General features: G+C 47.1%; 2 protein-coding genes across 4 annotated transcripts in view; one reads left to right on the forward strand and one right to left on the reverse strand.

Annotated features, from left to right (window-relative positions):
* IRAG2 (inositol 1,4,5-triphosphate receptor associated 2) overlaps positions 1-6,580 on the forward strand; it is a 36,670-nt gene extending 30,090 nt beyond the window's left edge. For all 3 annotated transcript variants that reach the window (XM_066319632.1, XM_066319633.1, XM_066319634.1), the window contains 11 exons: positions 718-772; positions 858-885; positions 1,434-1,574; positions 1,977-2,111; positions 2,845-2,992; positions 3,851-3,894; positions 4,500-4,577; positions 4,686-4,750; positions 5,185-5,286; positions 5,424-5,528; positions 5,913-6,580. In XM_066319632.1, the coding sequence (XP_066175729.1) occupies positions 718-772; positions 858-885; positions 1,434-1,574; positions 1,977-2,111; positions 2,845-2,992; positions 3,851-3,894; positions 4,500-4,577; positions 4,686-4,750; positions 5,185-5,286; positions 5,424-5,528; positions 5,913-6,156 (1,145 nt within the window). In that variant the 3' untranslated portion in view covers positions 6,157-6,580. The remainder of the gene's footprint in view (positions 1-717; positions 773-857; positions 886-1,433; positions 1,575-1,976; positions 2,112-2,844; positions 2,993-3,850; positions 3,895-4,499; positions 4,578-4,685; positions 4,751-5,184; positions 5,287-5,423; positions 5,529-5,912) is intronic.
* On the reverse strand, positions 6,266-23,538 carry LOC136361964 (dynein axonemal intermediate chain 7-like). The gene is made up of 7 exons (XM_066320245.1): positions 23,535-23,538; positions 21,779-22,321; positions 9,172-9,329; positions 8,331-8,475; positions 7,666-8,088; positions 7,371-7,519; positions 6,266-6,867 (listed from the first exon to the last, which is right to left on the reverse strand). Exons 1-7 carry the CDS (start codon positions 23,536-23,538, stop codon positions 6,592-6,594), a joined length of 1,698 nt encoding a protein of 565 aa, XP_066176342.1. The 3' UTR covers positions 6,266-6,591.
* Between the last annotated feature and the right edge of the window lie 1,031 nt (positions 23,539-24,569).

Consider the following 24,569-nt stretch of genomic DNA (forward strand, 5'->3'; position numbering starts at 1 on the left):
ACACCCTCATGTTACTGGAGCACGAGCTGAGTCCAGAGCTGTGTAGAGAGGTGCAGGGAGCTGCCTGTCTCACCCCAAGCACGGTCAGAGGCTTTTGTTTTAGGGCTTGGTACCTGCAGTTGGAGGTTAAAATGAAGTGAAAGAACAGTGGTGTAATGCAAAATCTGCTGCTCTGATTTCTGCAGATACAGATCTAACCAGCTCCATATTCCTCTAGACAGGAGAAAAATTCTTGGCTGCAAAGGAGTTGCAATATTTGAACCAGTTCTGGCACTCCTGCTCTTCCCAAAGATTTATAAAAGAAGCATCTCTGTGCTAGCCATGAGATAGAGGAGCAGGATGTTGTTTCTCCTTAGACATCTCCACTTTTCAAATCGTCTCCTCTTTTGCCTTTGGAGATCACTAAAAGTTGGTGAGGTAGTAAATCACATAACATCCCGAAGCCAAAACCTGCAATTAACCATTTCTTTGCTAATAAAATGCCAGTTGAAGTCCCCAGAACAACTGACTTTTGGGGTTTTGTACAAGTGGCAGTGCTGTGGTGCCTCACAATCAACAGAACCTGAGGGCCATGAGTTAATTTCAGTGGTGAGAGCTCAACACTGGAAATCTTGAACAGGGGCTTCTGTGGAAGCTTAAAAGGCTCTCACAGGTTGGTTTGGAGAGGCTGGTTTTTTGCTTTGGTCTGAAAACTGGTTTTTTTTGGCCTCTTCTCAGGGAGTTCACCCACTGCAGGTGGCATTAAAGGAGATAAAACCAAGCAAAATGAGCTGTAAGTGTTTTGATGACCAGTGATCACCTGCAGGTATGAATTTAAAGCCACAGTCTGTTCCATGGTTCTTTTTCTTCTCCTGCAGTGACTCCCCAAATGAGAAGGAAGTGGAGGTAAGTCTCAACTGCTTATATCCTGGAGTATTTCAGGTAACAGATCTTGTAGATAAACTCTGATTAATATTTCCTCCTATGTAAAAAGACAATCCAGTTTAAACTGGATGTATTTCTGTAGGTTAACTTGTGAAATCTCTCTTTCCAAGCCTAATGGAAATTTTTGCAAGAGATGGGGTGGAGAAAGGTGGAAACTGGTAAAACTGAACAGTGATCTGTCACTACTGTGACATTTGTTTGCAAGCTTGAAGGAGCATAGCTGTGACCTCCTCCTAGGCAGAATGTGCTGATTTGAGACAGTTTTGTCAAAAGGCACAGATGGCACAGTGTGCTGCCAGGATGCCACCTCTCCTGGCTGCAGAACATTCCCTCCACCACTGCAGATGGGAAGACCTGCTTTAAGGAAGTGGGTCATGTTCACTTATTCTTTTGTACCTCTCCTAAACTTTGGTCACAGGATATAGTCCCAAATGTCATGTCAGTGTCAAATCTACTGAAACTTCTGCATCACTTGGATTCCTCTGAAATCTTTTCTTCTCCCACATCAGGCTGAATTTCTGAGGCTATCTTTAGGTTTTAAGTGTGACTTGTTTACCTTGGACAAGAGAGTGAAGCTTGAAGAGAGGTCCCGAGACCTGGCTGAAGAAAACTTGAAAAGGGAGATCACAAATGCTGTGAACATGTTAGAGGTCAGTATTGACCAAGGGTGGTAGAGTGGATGGGACAAGTAGATGCGAGTGTCTCTCTTAAAAGAGTTCTTTAAAGTGGAGGGGGTGTGCATGGGATACATGATGAGCAAATATGAAGGAAGTTGTGGAGAATGCAGTTGAAATATGAGAAATTACAAGGGGTAACCTTAATCCAAGTGTGTTGGGTGCTCAGGCAGGGGGGAGTTTTGCTGTTGCACACCATCTGACCCCTGCTTCAGCTGATCTTATGCTCCAGTCTTTGCCCACTGGAGCTCTCTATTCAGGTTACACTGATTGAAGACGTTGATGTGGGCCTGAATGCAGCTCCTCAGTGTCATCAGCTCAACTCTTCATTCTCTGTTAATAATTCACACCAGTTTTCTTATCAATGTGTGCTCTTAGGCATTAGTTCCTTTGTGTGAAGAAGATAACCAAGCACAGGAGATTATTAAGAAGCTGCAGAAAAGCCTGCAGTTCCTTAGCCAATATGCAGCTCGAGTCGCCAGCAGAGCAGAGATGTTGGGAGCTATTAATCAGGTAACATCTTCCATCTAAAAGTACTTAGTACAAAGCTGAAATCTTCCAGCTGAAAAAGCATAGCCACATCTGCTTGCTGGGCTTCTGGTTCTGGGATTGGTTTATGGGAATCTGGTTTGTGTAGGGTAGACTGGCCAATACAGCTTAGTCCTGGACTTCTCTTCTCACTGTGCTGTTAGAGAGTGAATAGCTAGAGCTAGAGAGAAGCTAGAATTGTGCAAAAACCCATAGGAGAAATAATAAAGTTCTTTTTTAAAAAAAAAAAAAAAAAAAAGACTTTGCAGCAGTGGGATGTACAAAATACCAAGCAGGGTGGTGACAGTTGCCTTGATGCTGCAAAGATGGTTCAATGCCTTATGGAAAGGGCAGCTAATCAGCTAAATCTGTAGAAAATTAGAGCCCTGCTCAAATGTTAGGTGCAGTTCTGTACAATACCCCGGAGCAGCAGGAAAGTATATTTTGGCAATACCAGCAAATGCATGGTGGCAGCTGAGACTGTAGATCAGAGATGATGATGAGTTGTAAGGGCTTGGAAAACTGAGGACTGATTTATTCATTTTACAACAAGAGCAATCCCCAGAGAAATGAAACCTGTGTAGCACGTGCCAGGACTGGAATTGTAGTGAAACTTTGCAAGGGAAGATAAAAGTGAGGAACCAGAGCAGGTGCATGAGGGGGAAGTCTCTCAACATGCTGCAGTTCCTGAAAGCTGCTGCTTTCCCTGCTCCCTCAGGAGAGCCGGGTGAGCAAGGCTGTGGAGGTGATGATCCAGCACGTGGAGAACCTGAAGCGCATGTACGCCAAAGAGCATGCGGAGCTCGAGGAGCTCAAGCAGGTCCTGCTCCAGAACGAGAGGTCCTTCAGCTGCCTTGGAGACAGAGGTAACCAGGAAAAGCCTCCTTCCCCTTGCTAGCACCTGCCAGACAGACCCTTATAGATGCAGAATAGTCATATAATCCCTGTACATATTAGGTGAGAGAGTTATATGGTTGTTTTATCATCTCTCCTAAGAATGGGAGGGGAATAGCAATTTATTAACACTATTAAAAGCAGCTCCCTGAAATTAATTTGTATGTAAATGGTCATGAATCTCAGGGTATGTGTGTGGTACCACTGCAAGTACACAGGAATGTTCTGGCTTTCAGCAAAGTGCATGGCATGTGTTGGTGATAATCTTATTCCTTGTGAGCAGTAAATTTGGGTGCTCGTTCACAGTAGCTATTTCTAGGTAGCTGAGCTTTGGCTGCTCTCTACAGATGCACCCTGCCCTTTTCTACATGGGAATTACCAACTCCCTAAGTGCAGGGGGCCTCTAGTTCCCCTTTTCAGCAGCCAATTCTCTGCACTTGTGGCTTTGCCAGAGAACTATAAAATTCTTCTGAAAAATAGGTTGTGTTTTTTAAACACCAAAAGGGAAGTCTTCCACACCATAAAATCCTTGTGGGAGCCTTTTTAACCACAATCCTGGCTGTGAAAGACAGTGCTGTAGCAGGACACTACCTCAATAATAGAATATGTTTGATGATAGTGACAGAAGCTGATGCTTGCAGAGGAAGGTAATATGTGACTGTTATGAACTTATATAATGAAATGGAAGCTTTTTCCCTCAGATCTCATTTCTGCTTTCTGAGAGTGCTTTGCTTAAAGAAAGTCAGGCTTGAGGCTGCAAATTACACTCATTGCCCTCCTGTAAGCAGCAAACGCTTCCTGTAAAGCTCTGATGTTTGATCTCTTCACAGATGAATCCACAAACAAGAAGCTACCAGGTCCTTTTAACTTTAAGGTAATGGTCCTTACATGAAATTTCACTTTTTTTAAAGTGTGTGTGTTTTCCTTTGCTTTATGTGCTGGTGCTCTGGTGCTTGCTTTTTCTCTCACAAATATGGGGCTGGTGTCCTCAAATGTGAGGATCTACTTTTCAGGTACCCTACCAACCTTCTAGGTGCCCCCCACCCTGGGAAGATGAAGCTGAAATGGTAGGGCTCTCACTCACTGGTTGAGAAATACTGCTCATGTGTGGTTCTCTTGGAGTTAAAGAAGGGTTTAGCACAAAAATTGAGATGGGAGCAATTCAAACTGAGTGTAGGAATTCCTGTGAGTGAGATTAGGGGAAATTAGTTACATTCAATTTTGGTATTTTGCTGGAAGCTGTGCGGCCAGCCTCACAGGTGGGCAGAAAGCACTTACTGTGGAAAGATGCTGCTTGGAAAATCTGATTCAATCTGCACTTGAGATTGGATTCTTTGTGTCACTTCAAGCTAAGTGTCAACACCCCCTTTTTTTTTTTTTTTTTAATATAGTTTGTATAAAAGAGATGGTATTTTGTGTGCTCAGTGGGTAACCCAGTTGTGCCTTGCTCAGAGCCAGTAATGCCTCTTATTTGTATAGCCCTCGTCAGCCCTGCGGAGAGTTAGCATTGCAACAGTGCCCAGGAGTGCTGGGAATGCAGGGATTGGGGTGCCACTGGTAAGTAGGGGCTGCTGGAGGGATGCTGAGGTGCTTCACCTCCCCAAAACTGGCTGGGATGAAGCATCAGAATGCCAGTGCAGTAAATGTGGCAAATTCCTCCTGCAGGCCCAGTTCCATGAACCCGATGGGGATGAACGGAGTGACAGATTCAGCAGGAGATCCAGCAGTTGGTAAAGTCACCTGGGCTTGTCTTTGAACAGGGGAAATATTTTTCCACTCTGTCTGTAGTGAGCAGTTGATGGAGCATCTTGAGGGTATAATAATGTTTAGGCTACACTTTTCACATTAGTTTTATGAGCTATAATAGGTAAATGAGCCTTATGAGCTCACCTTCTTTATTTATTGAGCATTGAGAGCTTTAAAAAAAAAATCCATCAACTTGCTTTAGAACTAAAATGTGAAATCTAAATATCTACAGTGGATGGACCTGTAGTTTTGTTTGGTTTCATTTGGGTGTTTTATTTAAATTATCCTAATTTCAAGCAATTAAATTTGTAAGTTATTCGTCTGAGGTCAACCAAATGAGTAGGCTGCTGATAAATTCCTGATTTTCTGCTCTCGATCTGCTGGGGAAAATCAGACAAATTTGTTTAACACATGGCAGGGGCAGGCTAGGGGTGAAGCAGAACGAGAAGCGTCCTTCTCTGCAGAGGTTCCTTAGCACCTATTCCTGGGCAGAGTATGAAGAGGAGCATTTTGAAACCAAGTAAGTTGAGCAGCAGCCTCCTCCAAGGTGTGCTGGTTTGGTTTTTAAAGAGCTTTTAATTCACCACCTGGTCAGGGCTATAAAGCCTAGTGCTGTGAATTTGGCAAAGCTTTGGAACTGTTGATTCTTGTTTACAGAAATGAGCAGTTGGAATCACCTGCTGAAGTACAGGAACAGCCAACTAGGAAGGAAAGTGTCTCTGAAAAAGGCAAATACCCGTCTAAATGGACCTCGGAGGCAGTGTAAGTTTCTTTCACCAGTTAAAGCCCTGTTTGAGAGGTGCACATGGGCAGAGGGTTCAAACAAAAGGCCAGCAATTTCAGTGCTTTGTACAAGCAAGATTTCTTGCTGCTCTTGCAAGGCAGCTTTTGTGAATCCTCTTCAGAATCAGTGTGAGGTAGAGGGAGCACGGGGCGACTGGTGAGCTGGGCCAGCCTATCCAGAATTTGCTTCCTTGGCTGCGTTTTATACCCAGAACCAAAGCTCCCATGCACGGCTCAGTAACAGCCTGTCACTTCTGCTGTTTGTGGGATCTAGTTTGCTTTAAGGCTTTTTGGGGTGGGGTGGGAAGAGTTGCACGTTTTGAAGAACCACTGAAGGGCTCTGTTCTGTTCTGCCCTGCCCAGGTACAGTTTGATGTCAGCGTGGGCATCCCACGTCAAGGCTTCCTTCTGCAACGCCAACAAAACCCTCTGGGTGACCGTGTCCCTCCTGGTGCTGCTGGCTGCTCTCACCAGCTTCCTGACGGGGCTGTCCCTGCAGAGACCAGCAGACGCAGCCCCCGTGGGCACTGGGGTCTCCTGGACGTCAGTGCAGCAGCTGCTGTGGCCCTACACAGGACTGCAGCACCAGGGCCCTCCCCCGGTATAGCCCCGGGCTGCTCCGGGCTCTGCAGGACACGGCAGCCTGGCGCTGAGGGACGGGCACACGCAGGGAGCTGGCTCGTTGGGTTGTGGGCGGTTCTGGGGGAGAGATGAACTTTATTTCTTTAAAGCATGACTTGGAATGAAAAAAAAAAAGGTATCTTTTTCCCATTCTGACAAAAGTCATCTTTAAAAGTAGCTGAAAGGGTCTCAGTTCTGTTGAGGTTTACAACAGAATAGTGATTTTGAACGTAGCTAACAATAAACATGTCTAGGTGATCTAGCCATAAGAGAATAAAGAATTTATTTTGCTTGAACAAAGATAAAATGTTTGAATTTTTGAACCTGTTTCAATGATTTGAATATAAAAGGATTTAAGACTTGAAATGTAACTTTATTGAACGTTTTTGATAATAAAGTTTTAAAGGAAAGCATGCGGTCTCTAAGAGTATGCTAAAACTCTGGTAGCAAGGAGCAGCTGATACACAGAATCAATAAACAGGAAGCCAGCTCTTCCCACTTTATCCATGGCTTCACTGCTGGCAGAATCCTTCAGCATATGGTAGAGTGTGGAGTGAAATTCAGACTCTTCTTTCAGCTCTTCTGAAAAAGCTTCACTGGTTTCAGTGAGCTTGAGGTTTTGTACTTTCTCACCACTGAACATACACAGAGACCAGTCGTTGTCTTTGGCAGCCCCTGCTGTAAGATGCTCACTTACCTATTGCAGGAGAAAATGCTCTGTGAGGTGGTGCCACTGTCAGAGTACAAGTTCTGAGCTTTGTGTGTCCCATGCATTTGACCTGAGAGTGAGGAAGCCACTCCAGCTTCCAGCAGTGGGCTGTTACCTTTCTCCGGCCACACATGGGAGCGTTTGGCTGGCTGGGAGGAGTTTTAACCATGTGTTTTAGTTCACAGGTGGAGACAAATAACTTATTCCCTCCTTTGCAGTAGGGAGCAAAGGAAACCCTACAGGCAGGCAGGAAGTCCCAGCTGTTCTTTGAAAAGCTGGCAGAGCAGATTGCTGATTTTCAGGGGCCTCTAAAGAGCATGAAGCTCTGGCTGAAGCCTCCCTTGGTGACTTATCAGCTCTATTTTCCTTAGCGAGTGTCTGTGCAGTCTGTGACACTGAACTGAGGCAGCGGCTGAGGCCACCGTGGGTGAGTCAATTGTTTCTGTCTAACTGGGGCAGGGTCAGGGCTGGTCTGGTCAGACTCCACAAACCTTGAACACAACTTGCTCTGGTCCTGCTTCTCCATTCCACTTGCTGTGAGCAAAAGCAAAAGCAGCTGCAAGCAGAGCCATCTGTTCATAGGCCTTCACTTCTGCCAGGGCAGCCTGCAGTGCACAAGGACAAAGCAGACAAACCAGATCTCACCCTATTTCCCTGTGTTACAGCAATGGCAGGGCCTGCTTTGCTCAGTGCCTGGCTCAGCTGGCAGCACAGCAGGTCCCAGTGCAGCAAAGGGTGACCTGAGTGAGAAACGGGCAAAAACCACCAGGAAACTCTGGCACTCACCTTCCTGGGCACAGGGACATACTTGGGAGAGTACTCTGCTGGGAAAATGTTCACTCCAGCTCTTTTCAAAGCTGCCCTGAGGGCAAGGGAGACTCAAATTGCTCTTGTGGAAGCATCCCCCGTTGTTAATCAGGGACATTGTAATAGTTATCGATTTTTTTTTTTTTTTTAACTGCAAATGTTTGATTAAAAAAGTTATTGACGGTACCTTAATTTGTATCTGAATGGTTGCAAAGACTGCAGTGATTGTGAAGAGTCCCTCATCCACACCAGTAGGGTGCAGTTCCCAGGCCTGATAGGGCAGGTTCAGGTGAGCATCCTGAAGAAAGGCTACTGTATAAAAGGCACACATCCCAAAGGTGATGCTCTTTTCTTCTGCTTCGTGGGTTATGTTGGTGATGCCATCAGTTCTCCACTGCTGGCCTGGACAGAGGATGGAAAGATACAATGATGTTCATGGAAGGTTTCTGGCAGTAATGCTGAAGTAAAACAAACCCAAAAAAGTAATAAAATTAAAGCTCTAAATCAACTCACATTGAAGTCCCCAAACTGTTTCTGGGCTCCAAACTGGCCCTTATCTTTACAGCTAGATTGTAACAACAGTCCAACTCAGGTATAAATTCCACTATTCAAATTTAAAATAAATTTATGTCCTAAGTTTGTACCTGCAGGATCCCATCGGGCTACCACAGGCACTTGAAAATAAATCACATTATCAGGGAGCCTCAGGGTTATCTGTACTGCTGCCTGTGTCCCATCTTCAGCCTCCTCTGGGGAATATGGGTACAGCTCCAATCCAACATCCAGCAGCTTTGGCAAGAGGGGAAAAGGACAGATAAGGGGTTTATCAGAAAATGCAGGTTTTCCTTTGAGTTCATCTAACCAGTGCAAGGCTTTTTAACGCACCGTTTAAACTGGTTTGCTAACATTGCACATTTCCAGCTACAACTTTGAAGGCAGTAGAAGGGCTGTACCACGAGGCCTTGGAGCCCTCCTGTGCTGCTGAAGGCAGCCCCAGGGCAGGGCCACGCCGTGGGCACAGCCATTTCCAGCAGAGCCACAGCCTCTGGAAGCAGGAGCAGCTGGGAGGCAAAAGCAGGTGTAATTCCACTCTGTCCCGTGTCAGAGGGAAGGGGAGGTCACAGGGGCTGGGAATGAACATCCCAGGCTCTTCCCTGCCCACAGTCCTGCTCTCTGAGTTTGGCTCATTGAGAATTCTGCTTGTTAAAGGTTTCCATCTTCACAGTGCAGTTTGTGGGTAGGTCAGCACTAGCGGGAACCAGAACACAGTGACCACAGTCCCCAGCCTGAAGAGCCTGGAGCTGAACCAGCAGTGATTTTTGGTACCACCGTGCTTTCACCTTCCACATAAGAAAAGCTGACGATTGGCAGACCTTGCCTCGTTGGTTTGCTGCTCAGAAGCCGTGTCCAGAGCATGTGACAGCAGTGACAACCCTGAGGAGCGGCTCCCCAGGGCAGCAGGGGCTGATCCCTTTGCTCCCTCACCTCCACCATGCTCCAGTCCCCGACGTCCTGGACCTGGGGCGGCAGCTGCAGGGCATCGATGTGGTACACACCCCCCAGGGGCAGCAGCTGCTGCAAATCAGCGACTCGCGGTGCCTCTTCTCTGCCTCCTGCCTCCTCCCGCAGCAGCGCATCCTCTTCTGGAAAACCCCGCGGACAGCAGCAGTTAACCCGAACTCACCGGCCTTGCCCACCCTCTCGGCATTCCCTGGGCTGGAAGCGCTTCACTGCGGCATTCCAGCCCCATCTGCCGGTGCTCCCCAGGAATCACCGAAACGTGCGGAAAGGGAGAGCTGGGCAGCGAAAAGCACTTCTGGACTCGGGGACCAGCTTTTGGATCTGTGGCCAGTTCCAAATGATTTCCATAGGAATAAGGACTTACTGACAAAATGCGTCCATCGTTACCCCCAGAAGCGTTTCACAAGCACAGTAATACAGCAGGTTCTGGACAGGTTTAGTAAGATTGTATTGACATGAACAGAAATAAGGCAAGTAATGTAATAGATGAAAATAAATAAAAATAAGGCACCAAAAGGTCATATGCTGAAGGTGAAAAAACAATTATGAGGAGCAAGAGGGATTTAACATAAAATACAGTTTTCAGATGACAAAGATAATTGTGCATAGAAAAAAATAATTTTGTATATAACACATAAAAGAATGAACTTAAGGTTTAACTAGTTGGAAAAATGTTAGTAAAAGGCAGAAACACTGTGGACAAAAATTACCATTAATATTTTCTTTAAAAAAGTCAAACCAGCCCGCATAAAACATCACAAGGGATGGAACAGGAGGGGAGAACTTACTGTTGACAGGAATCAAGAAAAAAGTATTCAATACTGTAAAAACAGCTAATGTAACTGTTATGGAATTTGTTTTGAAAGAATGAGACCAAATCAAAAAATGGCAACTCTAAAACGCTGTAAAGTGGAGCTAAATTATGCCAATAGTTTGCAGTTGTTTTATTAAGTCAGTACCACAAGAAACCTCGCTGTTATTAAACCAAAGGACGACACCACAACACTGGAGAAATTCATTACTCGTGAGAGACAGACAAATAGTTTTATTTCCTAGAATTAGGCCCTCTTTTAACAAGGTGTAAGAGCAGGTATCTCGCTTTAGGCACACATTTAGGGAACACTCAGTAACACCCCACACTACACCAGTGCACACCACAATATGCATTGGAATCATCATTTTCTGAGGAAGTAAATCTCCCCAGAACCTGGGAGGTTCATAGCGATTTTGTGTCTCACACATAAACATATGTATAATAATACACATATCTATACAAAAATGAAAAACGTGTACCTAAGCATAAATAATAAAAAAAAAGCATGGAGACAAACTCCATTTTCCTATCTGCCCTATTATCTCTCCACATTTAACAATCATTAACAGAAATGTCAACAAAACCCAAATGTTATCAAAACATCCCTGTATTTATACACTTTGCTCGGTTCACGTGGAGGTACTGCAGTGTTTCCATGGCTCATGGGATGGCCTGGGTTGGGAGGGACTCCGAAGTCCAGTTTCAGTGTCACAGGCTGGTGGCTGTCCCATGGGAGCAGCGTGTCCCAGGGTGCTCCCGCTCTGTCCTGCGCTCGGGGCAGGGGCAGGAGTTGTGTCCTCCCTTCTCTGTCCCCATCAGGCTGGTGTTCCCCGATCCCAACTTGCGCTCACGGACCCATCCAGCAGTGGGATGGGAGCACCAGGGGGAGACAAGGAGGAGAGGCAGAAACCCGGAGTGGGAGCATAGAGGACACGAAGAAAAGGAAGGACATGGTGCAGGATGGAGATGAAATAAAAACAACTGGCATGGGCAGCACGACAGAGATGGATTAAACAAGAATACGGACAGGGAACGGGGCAGAAGGATCCAGTGAGAAACAATGGGACAGGGAGCAGGACAGAGAATCAGGGAATAAAAAGGTACATGAGTGAGGCGTGGAGGAGGACAGATAAAAAGACAAGAGTGGTAAACACACAGGAGGAACAGAGGGATACAGAGAGGGGAACAAGGACAGAGAGAGAAAATGACCACGGAGGGTGGGTGTGGAGGGAAGACAGGCAAGGCACAGCACAGGGATGGAAAGAGAGGGATGGGGAGCAGGACAGAGGGTTATGAAGAGTACAGTGAGGGAGAAGGACTGAGCATCAGATGCAGACAGGCACAGGCAAAAGGACAGTGAGATGGACAAAGAAATACCGTCACGGTGCAGGACAAAGGAAAAAGGAGAAGAAGGAAGAAGGAAATTAAAGACATGGGCCTCTCCCTGCTCCTGCTCTGAAACACACCCTGGTGATTCCTGTATATTATGGCCATCCTGTGAACTGAAGCCTGGGATGACCCAGCTTCACAGGACGGCATTTCAGGTTTTTTTAGAGGGATTCAGAAAGAAAATTAACTCCGCACCATTCAAGTAAATCCATGTGATCTTGAGGCAAAAGCTGGGTTTTTTCTCCTGTAGGAACTGACACAAACCCACAACTCTGATAACACAGATGCATTCTAAATGTGCCCCACGAGGAAATGCAGTTTTGCCTGCTGTTTGTTTATTTGGGTTTTTTTGTTTGTTTAGAAAGAAAAATATCTGTAATTATTGACTAAAATGCAGTAAGATTCAAGGTGGTGGAAAAAATTACAGCAAAAAAGAGTTGTTTATTGACTGAGCTGGTGCCTATGGTTCATATGCTAAACAAATTAACTGCTAAATCCCAATAGTAGAAGTTTAAATTTCATAGAAAGACGCTGTTGAAAGCTAGGACTGAGAAGAACGTTCCAATGACTGAATTTCCAAAGAGCATTCCTGTTTAATAAAGTATTTCTTGATACCATGAAACATTGAAGCTCTGCAATAGGATTTTAAAAATCAAAGTGAACCTGACTGCATAGAACTAAACCATTTTTGTTACCTGGTTTTAAGCACTTGGAGAAAAAAGCAGGCTAGATAAGGTAGAACACACTATCTTAATTTTTAATGTAGCTACCACACAGAAGACCTGTTTGGAAATGCACGTGCTTTCAGATGCAATAGGAATGCTGGAATAAAAGGCTGAAGTTTTTTTCCAAATGCCTGTAACTCATAGACTAAGTACCAAAATTATTTACATAGTATCAGAAAGATGCATTTAATCATCATCAAAATACATGAGTGTTTGCTTTTCCATCCATTTGGAGAATGCGGAAAAAGCCTCCAGGGCCCAAAAGTTGGCAAGGCTGTGAGACTGCAGCACACAAATGCCATGACCACACCCTGGCTCCCTAGGAGAAAGATGACTGGAGGTACAGGTGTGTTCCATGCTGGTTGTAGGGAAGGTGCTCCATTTCAGGACTGCAAGACTCAGAGAGAGAAGAGAGAAAACCGGCATTCTGAGCTGACAGCAAAATGCTTGAGTTTGTGCCAAGCACATCCTGGAACTGGTGGGATCTACTGATTTGAGCTCTTTTTGAAAGACACTACAGCAAGAGATGAACTGGACACAGCTGGTGACTGTTCTTCCCTGCTCCCCTGCATCCTCCTGCATCCATCCACTGAGCCTGGACCAAGTTCATTTGCAGAGAAGGAGAAGAAGGAACTTCGTACAAGATCCTGCAGAAAGAATCTTCTGTCATTTCATCACCCAGCTGGTGATGTACAAGGTGCTGGATGTTCTGATGGAAAGTCCAGTGTTTTGCCAAAAAGAAGAAAGACTCTAGCTTCTTGAATCTGACAGCTAACTACAGGTCAGCAGAACAGAATGTGGATCCCAGGGAGTTGGACTGGCTTTGTGCACTGGTCAGGCACTGGAATTGCTCATAATCGCTTCTCCTCTTCCTAACTGCAGACAACTGAACACCAAGGAGTAAATCCTTTCTTCTCAGTTCCAGCATCCTCCTTCCTACAGTCCACAAACTGCTGCATCTGAACAGTCAGCCCAAAGCACATGAAAGATGCAGGCCTGGTTTTGGAAGATAAAGTAATAACAACTGTTTTGTTATTCTCCCGTTGAAGGTACTGCCCTACTCTGGAAGAGCAGTGCAAAATACAGGGGACAAAAATACCCAAACTAAAACACAAACATGAGGCCATCCACATTACAGAATTCTGCTGCCTGCTTAAACTTCAAAACTGTCAGGGAACATTTCTCCCACCTCTCCCCTCTGTCACCTGCTTTATGTCCCCCAGCATGAGGTTCATCACTGTTTCTTGTCATTTGCCACATCCCAAGGGCCCCAAACCCAATACTTCCCTCCTTCCCTCCCTCAACTGGACTTGATGATCCATGTGGGTCCTTTCCAGCTAGGAATATTCTGTTCTGTGATTCCCTCACGGGGTCAGTGGACAAGAAGAGGCTGTGCTGCAACAGGATTTCCTAAACTCCTGGGAATGATGAGATAAACCTACAGTGGGAAGGAAACACAGGATAAACCAGATGGTTGGTATTCTATACACTTCCTTTGGGAAGACAGACCTGAGCTGGGAAAGATCACCCACATGCTCTTCATTTAATTTCCTTGACCATAATAACATCACACCCTGGAGCCACTCAAGGTAGTGCTGCAAAGGTAATTAAATCCATCCGTTTACAAACTGAGAGCCTGAAACCACATTGGAGACACAGATATATACCTATCTGCCTATCCAAAGAGAATATTTAATTTTCCAATAATAAATTTAGGAAGCCTGTAATGAGATCTGGCCTGAACTTGCTCAATGGATTTTCCTTTCCAAAGGCAAAGGCAGTATTTTGTTCAGTGGGTTAGATCTAAACAGTGAATAATACCCTGAATTGCTCAGCTGAGGGGAAGGATTTCACTTCTTATGAGAAACTCCTTTGAAATGACCCTATTTTGTGTCAAAAATATACACCCTTTTGAACATTATATGGTTTTATGGAGCAGATTTAGGCAAGGGACTTAGGGGGAGCCTGGTCCTGTGCGGGACTGGTTCAACTGCTCCCACCTGCTCTCCAAAACTGGCTGAACTTGGAAGGGTCATGGAATCATAGAACAGTTTGGGTTGGAAGGGACTATAAAGATCCCAGTGGTCCCTCCTGGGGTAAAGCCATGCACAGAGATGGAGGAGGAGACACTCCACTGCCTTGCAGCCTCTCCTTATTTGTTTGGATCGTGACAACATGATTTACTTTATCTATAAATATCCCTCTGGTACAGAGAATAATGCACTGGATGATATTTTCCAGATGGTCTCATGTTCCTGGGTGAGGTGATCCCCTGGCATCATTGGGAGAGGGAAGAAAATGGGATCTGCAAGCCCACACATCATTGGGCAAATGACCTTAAAATAATTCCATGTCCCTCCCTGCTCTCAGGACAAAGCAGGAAGAGCCAATTCCCTGCATTTGTTGTGATTCCCAGGTTGAGACACAGCACTCCTCAAAATCCACATCCTGCAAAAAAACCTCTCAGGCACACAGGAGTCAGTGGCTTTTCTTTTCTGCCTTTCTGCCCCTCAGCCTTTCCTTCATTTTTCTTCAGAAAAAACCACATATTTTTTCTTTTAAGTGGGGGAGGGATTTGAGGATTAAGAAACTGAAAACTTTGCTGCTGTTCCTTATTAGGCTTGGGTTCTGTTTTGTTTGTTTTTTAATTTCTCACACACGTTTCCCCACAAAGAGCTGTGCAAGGCTGGCATTTGAAGTCCCCACTGCTGTTCCAAACACCTTGTGTTTTTTTCCAAGGCTTTTGGAAGGGGCAGCCTGACCAGGCAGCCAGTGGACCATGCCATGACGGTGCACTGGCTGCCATTAATTCGTGCAGGTGAAGTGATCTGCCTCCTGTGGCACGACAGGCAGGATCACCTTGGCCATGCCATGCAGGGAGGACAGGGGGAGGATGTACCGGGAGAGACCAGCCTGGCCGTGCTGCAGCTGCCTGCTATCCCCACTGAGAGTATTCCCAGCTCAGCCACTCCAGAAGCTGCCTTTTTTAGGTGCCTTTACTGGCAGAGTACAGGGCTGGGAAGAGGCTGGCACAGGGGCTCTGCCCTCAGCAAGGGATGGATGGCTTCAGCGGGGAGATCTGGGCCGTCGGTGCTGATGCATTGCAGGGAAGTCCCCCACTGCTCCCAGGGCCAGGTCATGTATCAGAGACAAAATCAGAGCTGTGGTAAATGTAATGGATAAATTCGTGTATCAAAGATTTGGTCTATCAAAAAGCTACTCCAGGGCATCTCCGAGATTCCAGGACCTGTGGTGCAAGTTGTGAAACCACAACATTTGCAACAGAAATGACATAGCCGGACTGGAGATGGCCCATTCATCAGGGATGGGCCTCCACTTCACAGCTGCTCGGCATCTGATATCAATCTTGATAGGGGATCTGGAGGATGACCAAATCAGCACCCCAAAGACGAGATCCAGGAAGACTATCAACGTCTTTTCATACTTATGGGAACCCCTTTCAAGACCTCGCTTGGAAATAAAGAGATACATCAATATTTGGACTTTCAGTGGACGTAGCCTCAGGACAAACAAACTGTTTAAAAACCTTACATTGGGACCCAGTGGTGTATGGCTGAGGTTGGATGGTACCGTTGTTACTGTCACTCTGCCCACCCAGCATTCGATCGATGTTGTCCAATTTTATTGTGGCTTTTTATTGTGGGTTTTTGTTTTTGTTTTAATCTGCTAAATAAATTCTGTTATTTTGAATTGGCTTCTTATTATTTATAACAGAGCTGTGGCCCCGGATCATCCTTTTCCACCTCAGACTCATTTGATGGAAACCTGGGGAGGGGTGTGAGTTTGTGCGCAAACGGAAACCACAGCTTGGTAAAGATTCTTTGGAATTCATTTGTTCGTGGCATTCACACCACCCCCAAAACACCACTACCACTGTGCACAGCTCTGCCCTTTTGACTTCACTTAATTTTAGGTTCATTTTATTCTGGTTAAGCTACTCCAGACTGGCTGTTATTTTCTCTCGGGAGCCAGGGAAAGCAAAACTGTGCGGCGCCGATGGAAGCTCCGGGCTGCCGCGGCTTTCAGAGGAGCGGTGTGCGGCGGGCAGCTTCAGGGACAACGCGGTCACTGCAGTGTCACAGGCAGGGCCACGGGTCCCCTCAGCACGAGTCTCCTCCCTGAGGCCGCGCCTGCTGCAGGCTCTTCAGCCGGGAAAACGCAGTGCCTGTCTTCCTTGTCTGCACTGCGTGATTAATCCCTAATCCTAGCCCGCTGCTGCAGGCGAGGGTGTGTTTTTGCTCCTCCTCGGTTTAAGGCAGCCCTGCTGGCAGGCGAGTGAGCACACGCCTAATGCCCCGCTCAGGACAGGAGCCCGCGGTGCTGCCGTGTTTACCGGCTCCATGGCTACCCGGGAAAACCGCGCCGGCTTCCCGGCGCTCCTCCTTCCTTATCGCTCCGGGGTGAATGGTTAGAGGTAACCGGCAAATAGTACACCCGCGCTACCAATTCTACTTTGCGAATGGAAATCAAACAAAATTAAACCCGATACAATGCCCAGGAAGGACGTTGGGGCTATTGAAAGACCATTAAGCTTTCAGGTGTTGCAGAAAACGTTCCATAATTAACTAAGCCACCCACAGCCTGCTGGAAAACCTCAGTAAACATCAGCTCTGTGTGTGAACAAAAGGACTCTATTTCACCGGTTAAATACTCGCTCTAAAGTTGGTAAGTGCTGTGTGCTGGCATTGGTTGTCTCAGGGGAGTGGAAATCTTCCGTGTACCTGTTTTTCCCTCGTGTTTTGGTGGGGTTTTTGATCCTGTTCTCATGCCCCATCCCAGAGTGGAATAAATTTCCCTGGGGATGAGTAGTTTCTGCTTTGCGTAAGTGTTGTGGGGTTTTTTGGCTCATACAGCACCTCTAGCACCTGGCAAGGTCAGTGCTTAAGCATCTGCTAATCCTTGAGATTTGGGCTCTGGCCTCCAGCTCAGGGTCTGGAGCTCTGCCCAGCCAGACCATTGTGGACCGGAGTGGGGCTAAGGAGGGATACCACCAACAGGAAAACCAGACAGGTCTGCTGGAATTCACAAAAACATGGAACCCATTGCAACACACAAAATAGGGGAAAACCTCTGTTCGACATCATTGTGATCCAGCATGCAATGTACCCACGCTTATTCCCCTATTTGAGGATTTTTGCCTCTTTCACGTGCTCGTTTTGGTGGCTCAGAAATCTGACAGCCACACGCTGCTTTCAAACAGGTACAGGTTTCATATCAAAATGGTTTGCCTCCTTCCAGAGGAAACGTTTAAATGAAAATGTCCAAATCCCCAGAGCTCCAGCACTCAGACTAGACCGTTTTCTTTCTTGCATTAGCACCTTGGAAGAGCAGCCCTGCGTTGATAATGAGCCTGGCATGTTTTTTGAAAACGGACTTTTGCATCTACGCTTATAGTCCTAAAGGTATTTTACTTCCAAATAGCCTCTAAGTAAAGAGTAATTCACATCTGGAGAGTCATGAAGGGCTGTATGTAATACACCAAATATCCTTAAGGACCAAGGGAGGAAGAAAAGGCTTACAATGACCTTTATTTGCATAGGAACACAGTGGTCAGTTTGGTTTAGGGTGTCCTCACTACCTTATTTACCTCCACACTCCACGGTAGGTTAAGTGTGAGGCACAGAGCATTTTGTCTCATACTACACCAGAGCTGGGAAATGCTGCAGCTGCTTCCCTTCCTTCAGGAAAACTCCACTTTATGGAGTAACATCAGTCTGACAAGAAACAAACGTTTACAAATAAATGTAAACTGAGGGGTGGGGGCAGTCAAACACCAGTCATTTGTAACTTAATCCCGGTACCCGAATTAGAACCACCTGAAGTTTGGGAACTGCCAACTCCTACTGACCACAGCGTTACAGGTCTGGGTTCTTATTAGTAGCTCTGACATTTGTCCACTGCTCTAATTGGTGAAGCTACTTCAGGATTTTCCAGTGATTCAGGGCATTCTGGCATTTTTTTCAGACTGAGGTTCTGGCAGGAAGAAGTGACTTATAATGGGTATTGAAACTAAAGGGAAAAATGGTGAGGTGAATTAAAAATACCCAAATTTTTACAAATTTGACATTTTCTATGCAAACATTTTCCCTCTAACTCAAAACAAATATTCCTTTTGAAAGCATTTGAATTTTGAATATGGTTAAATCTATTTAAATGTGATAGAAATTAAAATTATTTGATACAATCAGCATGACACTTTACAATATGATCCAACCCGATTTGGCAGTGATTATTAATTTAATACTCTCTAACTTTGGGCTTGAGTCAGGGAAAGCTTTTGCAATCTCAGGCTCCTACAGAAAGGGACAAACAAGTACTTCATTTCCATGTACTCAAATGTTCCCAGGTCTCCCTGTTGCCAGCTGTAGTTACAGGGGAGTTGCCCTTAGGGATTCTTGGAATGGGCAGAAAACTGAAGCAGAGACCTGCTAGGCCATTATTGTGCAGAGCAGAGGGCTGCTGGCCTTTTGTCTGTGGTAGAACACCTCACTTTGTGTTTGAATTGTGTAACAACCATCCTACTTTTCCCCTGAAGGTACCATGCTGTTCTAATTTTCCTCAGTGTTGCAATTTCCCTCACATCACATCTCCATTGTTAATCCATTTGCTGGACATGACATTTATTATCACACTTGACTCAACTGGCAAAAGGTGCATAAGCCAGGGTTGGTGCACGCTGATCAATAAATACTATAATGTCCTAATGCCTCTAAAAGAATTTATCTGTTTCTGCCAACTTCATTTTTTAAGAAAAAGTTCTTGGTAGAGGCTCAGGAACTTCGTTCCAAGGTGTGAATTTTTGCTAGCAAAGCCACTTGCTGGTTTTATTCTTTTTTTTCCCTCTCATAGAAACGTGATTTAAAAAACCTGGCAATGGGAACATGCTTCAGTGTCAATCCCATTGTGTTGGATTGGGAATACCATGGCACAAAAAAGGCAGGTGTTTTAAGAGCCTCAGTCTGCAATCTGGCTCCTGGCAGGCGGACACCAGACAAGGGCTGCTGGCTGCATCACAAGAGGGTTTCGTCTTCTTTTCCAGAGGGAGGGAAAACTTCTGTTTGGCTAAAACCAAAGTCAGAAGAGACAGCAAGACAACAGCTGAGGCTGAAAAGCACGAGGGAGGAGAGCAAATGTGAGTGTCCTTCAGCCCAGCCAGAGTCACCACCTGCAGCACCCCAGGACGAGCCATTCCCAGGCATGACCCCATAAAGAGCTGCTGGATGGAAAGGCAGGAGCAGCGCTGCACCAGACCCACTGTACCTGCAGGAGACTGCCCTCAGGCAGGAACAAACAGCCCCAATGCCCTTGGTTATACCCATGTACCACGTTGGGCCTTGCAGCTCCGTGCACATCTGGGCTGAACCTGTCCTCCAAGGAAATGGTACGTAAAACATCTGGGAGACTGATTCTGCCAGGGCACAGTGGCTTTCCTTCCTTTCCTCCCCTCCCTCCCTCCTGCTGTGTGCAGGCAGCCCTTGGCACGTCCCCCCTGCCATGTCCCCAGCTCTCTCTCCTGACGCAGGACGGTGCAATCTAATCGCCTGGTGCCAGCCACGCCGCGTCCTTCTTCCTTCCCACCTTTTCTGAGCCCTCCACTTGTGCCAGGCTGGGAGAGCAGGGCCGTGATTACGCTGCTTTCACAGCAGTAAATTTTGTGGGAGCTCTTTCCAGCCACAGGGCTCAGCCCTGGCCAGCAGCTCGCTGGCTTATTTGAAGCAGTGACGAGGACGAGCCACCTGTACTGTCACAGCAACCCCTCCCCAGCGGCTTTCCTCTCCCAGGTCACACTGGAGTCGCCCCACCAGCTGACCACTGACACAGGGAACTGTTCACCAAAACAAATCCGGCCCAAAAGCTTGAAAACTGTTTTATTCAGGTGATTTGCGGTTGTCGAACTAGCTCAGGGGTCACGATGCTACTGCTCTGACGAGTGCTTTGGAGGGTGATTTACGTCTTGTTAGGCACTCCGTGGGGACTCGGGGTGGATTATTTGCTTCCTACACCCCGATTTGGCTCCCTGAGACCCCGCATACCCCAGCCCTGACCTGCGAGTGGGGCTGGCTGGCATCCTTGGAGACTGCCTCTCCCTTCAAGCTTCAGGAACGGATGGTAAAACAGCGCAGAGGCACACGTGTGATCTGAATTCTGCTGGTTGGATTCTGCTGGTTGGATTAATCTCCACGTCCAGAGACTAAAATTTTGCCATGCTTGCTGTAGCACCCCCAGAGGACATAAATGCTGGCTCTGGCACCCTTCTGGAGAGATCTCCGGGCTCCAGACCCCCTCCCCCACTTTGTCACCTTCCCCCAGGGTGTCCACATGTGGCAGTGCTGCAGGAACTGTACTTGCTCATCGAGCCCCCATGATCCAGCGGCTGGCTCCTGAATGTTCCCATGGGCTTCACAAATCCCATCCTGCCTTCCGCTGCATCCGAGGGTTGCTGTCACCCAGGGACCAGACAAGGAATGGCATCCAAGCAGGATGCTCCAAGGAGGATGAGCATTGACACCTTCAGTAGTAGCAACTCTCTCATTAATTTAAATTCTGCTCAGCTGCAGAGGCAAAAATGTCTTGAAATCTTTAAACTTTAAATTTGATTAAGGCCTGTTCATATAAAAAAAAAATTACACATTATTGGTGAGGAGAAGCAATTTCAGACTACTTGATTGCAGGGAAAGCGTTTTTGTTTGCGACAGTGTCGGTGTTTCTGTGGTGGAAAGGTTTATCACAGGTACAACATTAGTAACACATCAATACCGTGGGAGTCAAAACACGGGGCTGAAAGGCATCTTTAAGAACTCGTGTTCAACCCTTGCTCCAGGTAAGATTACCTCTGTCTAAACCATTCTTGCTTATCACCCAACCTGCTTCGCAAAATCTCTGGTGATTTTCCAACGTAATTTACTCCACCCTACAGCAGTCAACGGTGCTTTTCTAAATGAAAGCCCAAATTTCCTTCTTTGTTCATGCTCATTAAGAACCTCTTAAGCAATCATTGCCAGAAATTATTTAACAGAAAAGTTCCTCCTGCTTGAAGGTACGTTTGAAACTTTCTTTGCAACACGTCTGCAACTCACATGCTGCCTTTTTTTTCATTATTATTTTTATTATTGTTTGTTTGATGGGGGGTTGGTTTGTTTGCTTGCTTGTTTTTTAAACTAAAATTTTCAGTTTCTCATCTTTAGTGATTCGCGTCCACTTTGTAAATGACCTCCCTTGGCGTCAACAGGTGTGGGAGGCATCCAGCTTCTCCCGCTCCTCCTCCTGTCCCTAATTAGGGGTCGGGGTGTCCCTGGGCACGGTGGGTCACCTGTGCCACGCATCGCCGCCCGAGCGGGATAACAGAGGTACAACTGTGCTGGGACGGCTCAGGTTACCCGGCCGCGGGCTACAGCACAAACTCCTGCGAGCGGCAAGGCGAGAGCGAGGTGGGAGGATAAAAATCCCGAGGGCAATTTTGAGTGGTAGGTACAGTGGGAATTTAAAACCCCAAAGCGGCCGGCGCAGAGCGGCGGTGCCGGGGGTGGGGCCGTTCCGCGGGGCGCCGCCGCCGCTCCGGGGCTCGGCGAGGGGACAGGTCCCTCCCGAGGGGTCTCAGCGACCCGACCCGACCCGACCCGACCCGACCTGACCTGAGGGGCGGCCCCGGGAGGAGCATCTCGGTGCCGTCCGGCGGTGGGAGCGCCGCGGCTGCGGACGGAGCCGCTCTCGGCCGAGGTGAGCCCGGGGCTGCGGGAGGATGCGGGCGATGCAGGACCGGCCCTGGGCGGCTTGGCCCTCGTGTCCCGCTCGGGGAAGGGGCTGTTTCTGCGCGGGGAGGTGCGGATGGAGCTGCCGGAGGGGCAGCGGGACCCCGGGCCGGCTCCGTGCGGCCGCCGGGGCTCTGAGGGGCCGCTCGCAGCGCTCCCTCCCGCAGGGGCGGCGGCGTTTCGGGGCAGCCCCCCTCGGCACCTCTGTGAGCTTTGTGCGGCGCGGGCAGCGCTGTCGGGGCAGTGGCGAAGGGGCGAGTGAGGACGGCGGCCCTCGCCCACCCTGTGCCGCAGGCTGCCGGGGCTCCATCCTGCCCCAGGAGCACTGGTGGGACGCTGGAAGGGCCGGGTGGGTGCAGCGGTGGGAGGAAAGCGGAATTCGGCTCTGCCAGCGGTGACTAAGACGTCTGTCTTGGCTGAGAAGGTGGAAAGACATCAGAACTGGTGAGCGGGGAGCGTGCAGTTGGCTGCCGTGTGTCCCGGGCAGACGTGCTCTGGAAAACGTCGGAGTCTGGACAGGGGTAAAGTCTGAGGGAGAAAGATGGAGATTCACAATAGAACGGTAGGAGAAGAGACCACCTCTATAAAGAGACATAAAAAATATTACAGAACTCTTGTAGCTGTAGTAACCTAAAACTATTAATGCTGCTGAAAGAAGACAAGTTTAGAAGCTTTGGCTAAAAATGAACCATCCTGGTGAAGTGAACATGTTGCTTTCTAATGTGTGAGAGGTTTCTCAAAATAGACTGGATGTCTTCTTAACTCTGAAGAAACCGGTGATTTTGCACTATTATCCGTGGGATTTGTTGCAATAGAAGCCAGAGGAGTAAATCTCAAGAAACTCAAATACCCGTGTTTGGGTTTTGTAGCAGCCCCAGCAGCATCTCGAGTCAGTGGCTCTGTAGGAGCAAGCACTACTGGTGAGGCACATGTGAACGTCCTTCCCGTGTTCATGTGCCCTGTGTGGCAACACACAAATGGCTATTACTCTTGAAGGCAGAAGTGTATGAAGTTGAGTGAAAAGCAGTCTGCCTGCCAGGTTTAGCTTTAGGTGTGCAGTTCAGGGAGCAGCTGTCCCTGTGCCTCAAGGTTTCCTTCTCATGGGATTTCTACTGACTCATGAGACATTTGCTCTCTCCATCCAATGGTGGCTCTAATGAAGTTTTTCCTGTTCAGGGGCACCATTGTGCCAAGTTACCATGCACTGATGTTTAGTGACACCAGAAGGGTGCAGCCTCCTGGATGCCTGCTGTAGAATCTTTTGTTTCAATATTTGTGTCTGTCTCACTGGCACCTGTGCCACAAGGAAGAACATTCACACCTTCAGCAGAAGCAGCCTTTTGCTGCTTTAGCAAGGCTGGTCACAGGAGGTTCAGAGGAGCACCAAGGAAGACCCTGAGGAGGTAGGGAGTGGGGCCACTTCCTTTAGCAGCAATCAGCCATCATCTTGGTTTTTTCATCAGCAGATACTTTGGCACAAGGTGCTTATGGAGTAGTTCTTCCGTTTTACTTTTATTTCATTTGGTCTCTAGTGTAGAGAGAAGCCTCTGTGCTGATCACAGTCACCGTAAGAAAACATGCAGATGTGCATGTTCCCTGTGTAGAGGTGAGACCAGGGGAGTAGGATACCCATGTTCTGGACGTGACTTGCTATCAGTGCCCTGGTGGTTTGGATCATGCTACAGTATGTGATGGCAGGAGAAACTGGGGACACCCCTCTTGTCTTTACTGGCAGTAACTCATCGTGGCTGTGCTTCCCAGGTTTGTCAAAACCTTGGGCTGTGTCTTCTGGCTTTGTGGTTCCTTTCTTTGCTCTCATCAGGGGCGGGGTGTGTTTCACTCCTGATCAAATTAACACTAAAACTCCTCAAGTTGTTGGGCTGTTCAGGTTCCAGAACAGCTTCACAGATCTTTTGAGTGGTGCTTTCACTGGGAAGCAGGTAATACATTATCATCTCACTACTTGTAATTAATTTTTTTGCTGACTTTTACAGTTATCTTAAACCAGGGCTGGGAACTCTGCCCAACAGCTTAAATCTGAGGTCTGGTGGAACTTCGGATTATGGCATTGTGAACCAGCCACTCCCCTGTCAGCAAAGGATTAAGTATTTAGATTCTTCTCTTAGAATGGAAAATGGTCACATTCTTTCAATTGCATAACACCTCCTGTCTGTGCAAGGTTAATGTCTCCTTTAATAGTTCAGCATTTCAGTTGTGCTGTCATATAGGAAAGTACTTCATCAATACTCATGGGGGAAAGTTGTGAGATAGAAAAAGAACCCCTGAGGTCCTTGAAGAAATTTAGACATCAAGTTGACTGTAATTTCAAGTCAGAGGTGACACTTCCTGCTTCAGTTCTAAGTGACCTGCTCCTTGGTCTGTAAGAAACCTGTTCCACAGCAGCAAAATAAACAGTGGTCCCCTAAATCCATGTGTATTCCGCTGTTAGACCATCTTTCTTTGTAGTTAGCAGGGATACTGTGAATTAACAGAATTTTCTCACTTCCTGATCAAGTGGAGTTCTGGCTTCTGTATTTTCATGGTCTCCTCAGATGTACCACCAAAAGGCAGCTCCTTTTCTAGCCATGTGCCAGTATTCTCTTGAGCTGTGAGGGTTAAAATAGTGTTTAGTGTTAAATTTTATACCCCAGCACACAAGAGCCT

Source organism: Sylvia atricapilla, chromosome 5, assembly GCF_009819655.1.
Source record: "Sylvia atricapilla isolate bSylAtr1 chromosome 5, bSylAtr1.pri, whole genome shotgun sequence".
NCBI lineage: Eukaryota > Metazoa > Chordata > Aves > Passeriformes > Sylviidae > Sylvia > Sylvia atricapilla.

Excerpts from the sequence above, each read along its gene's own strand:
- LOC136361964 (XM_066320245.1), bottom strand. Across the intron at positions 7,520-7,665 it reads ATGTCCCTGTGCCCAGGAAG|ATCTGGTTTGTCTGCTTTGT; the intron begins GTGAGTGCCAGA and ends AAATAGGGTGAG. Across the intron at positions 6,868-7,370 it reads CAGAGCAAGTTGTGTTCAAG|GTAAGTGAGCATCTTACAGC; the intron begins GTTTGTGGAGTC and ends CTCCTGCAATAG.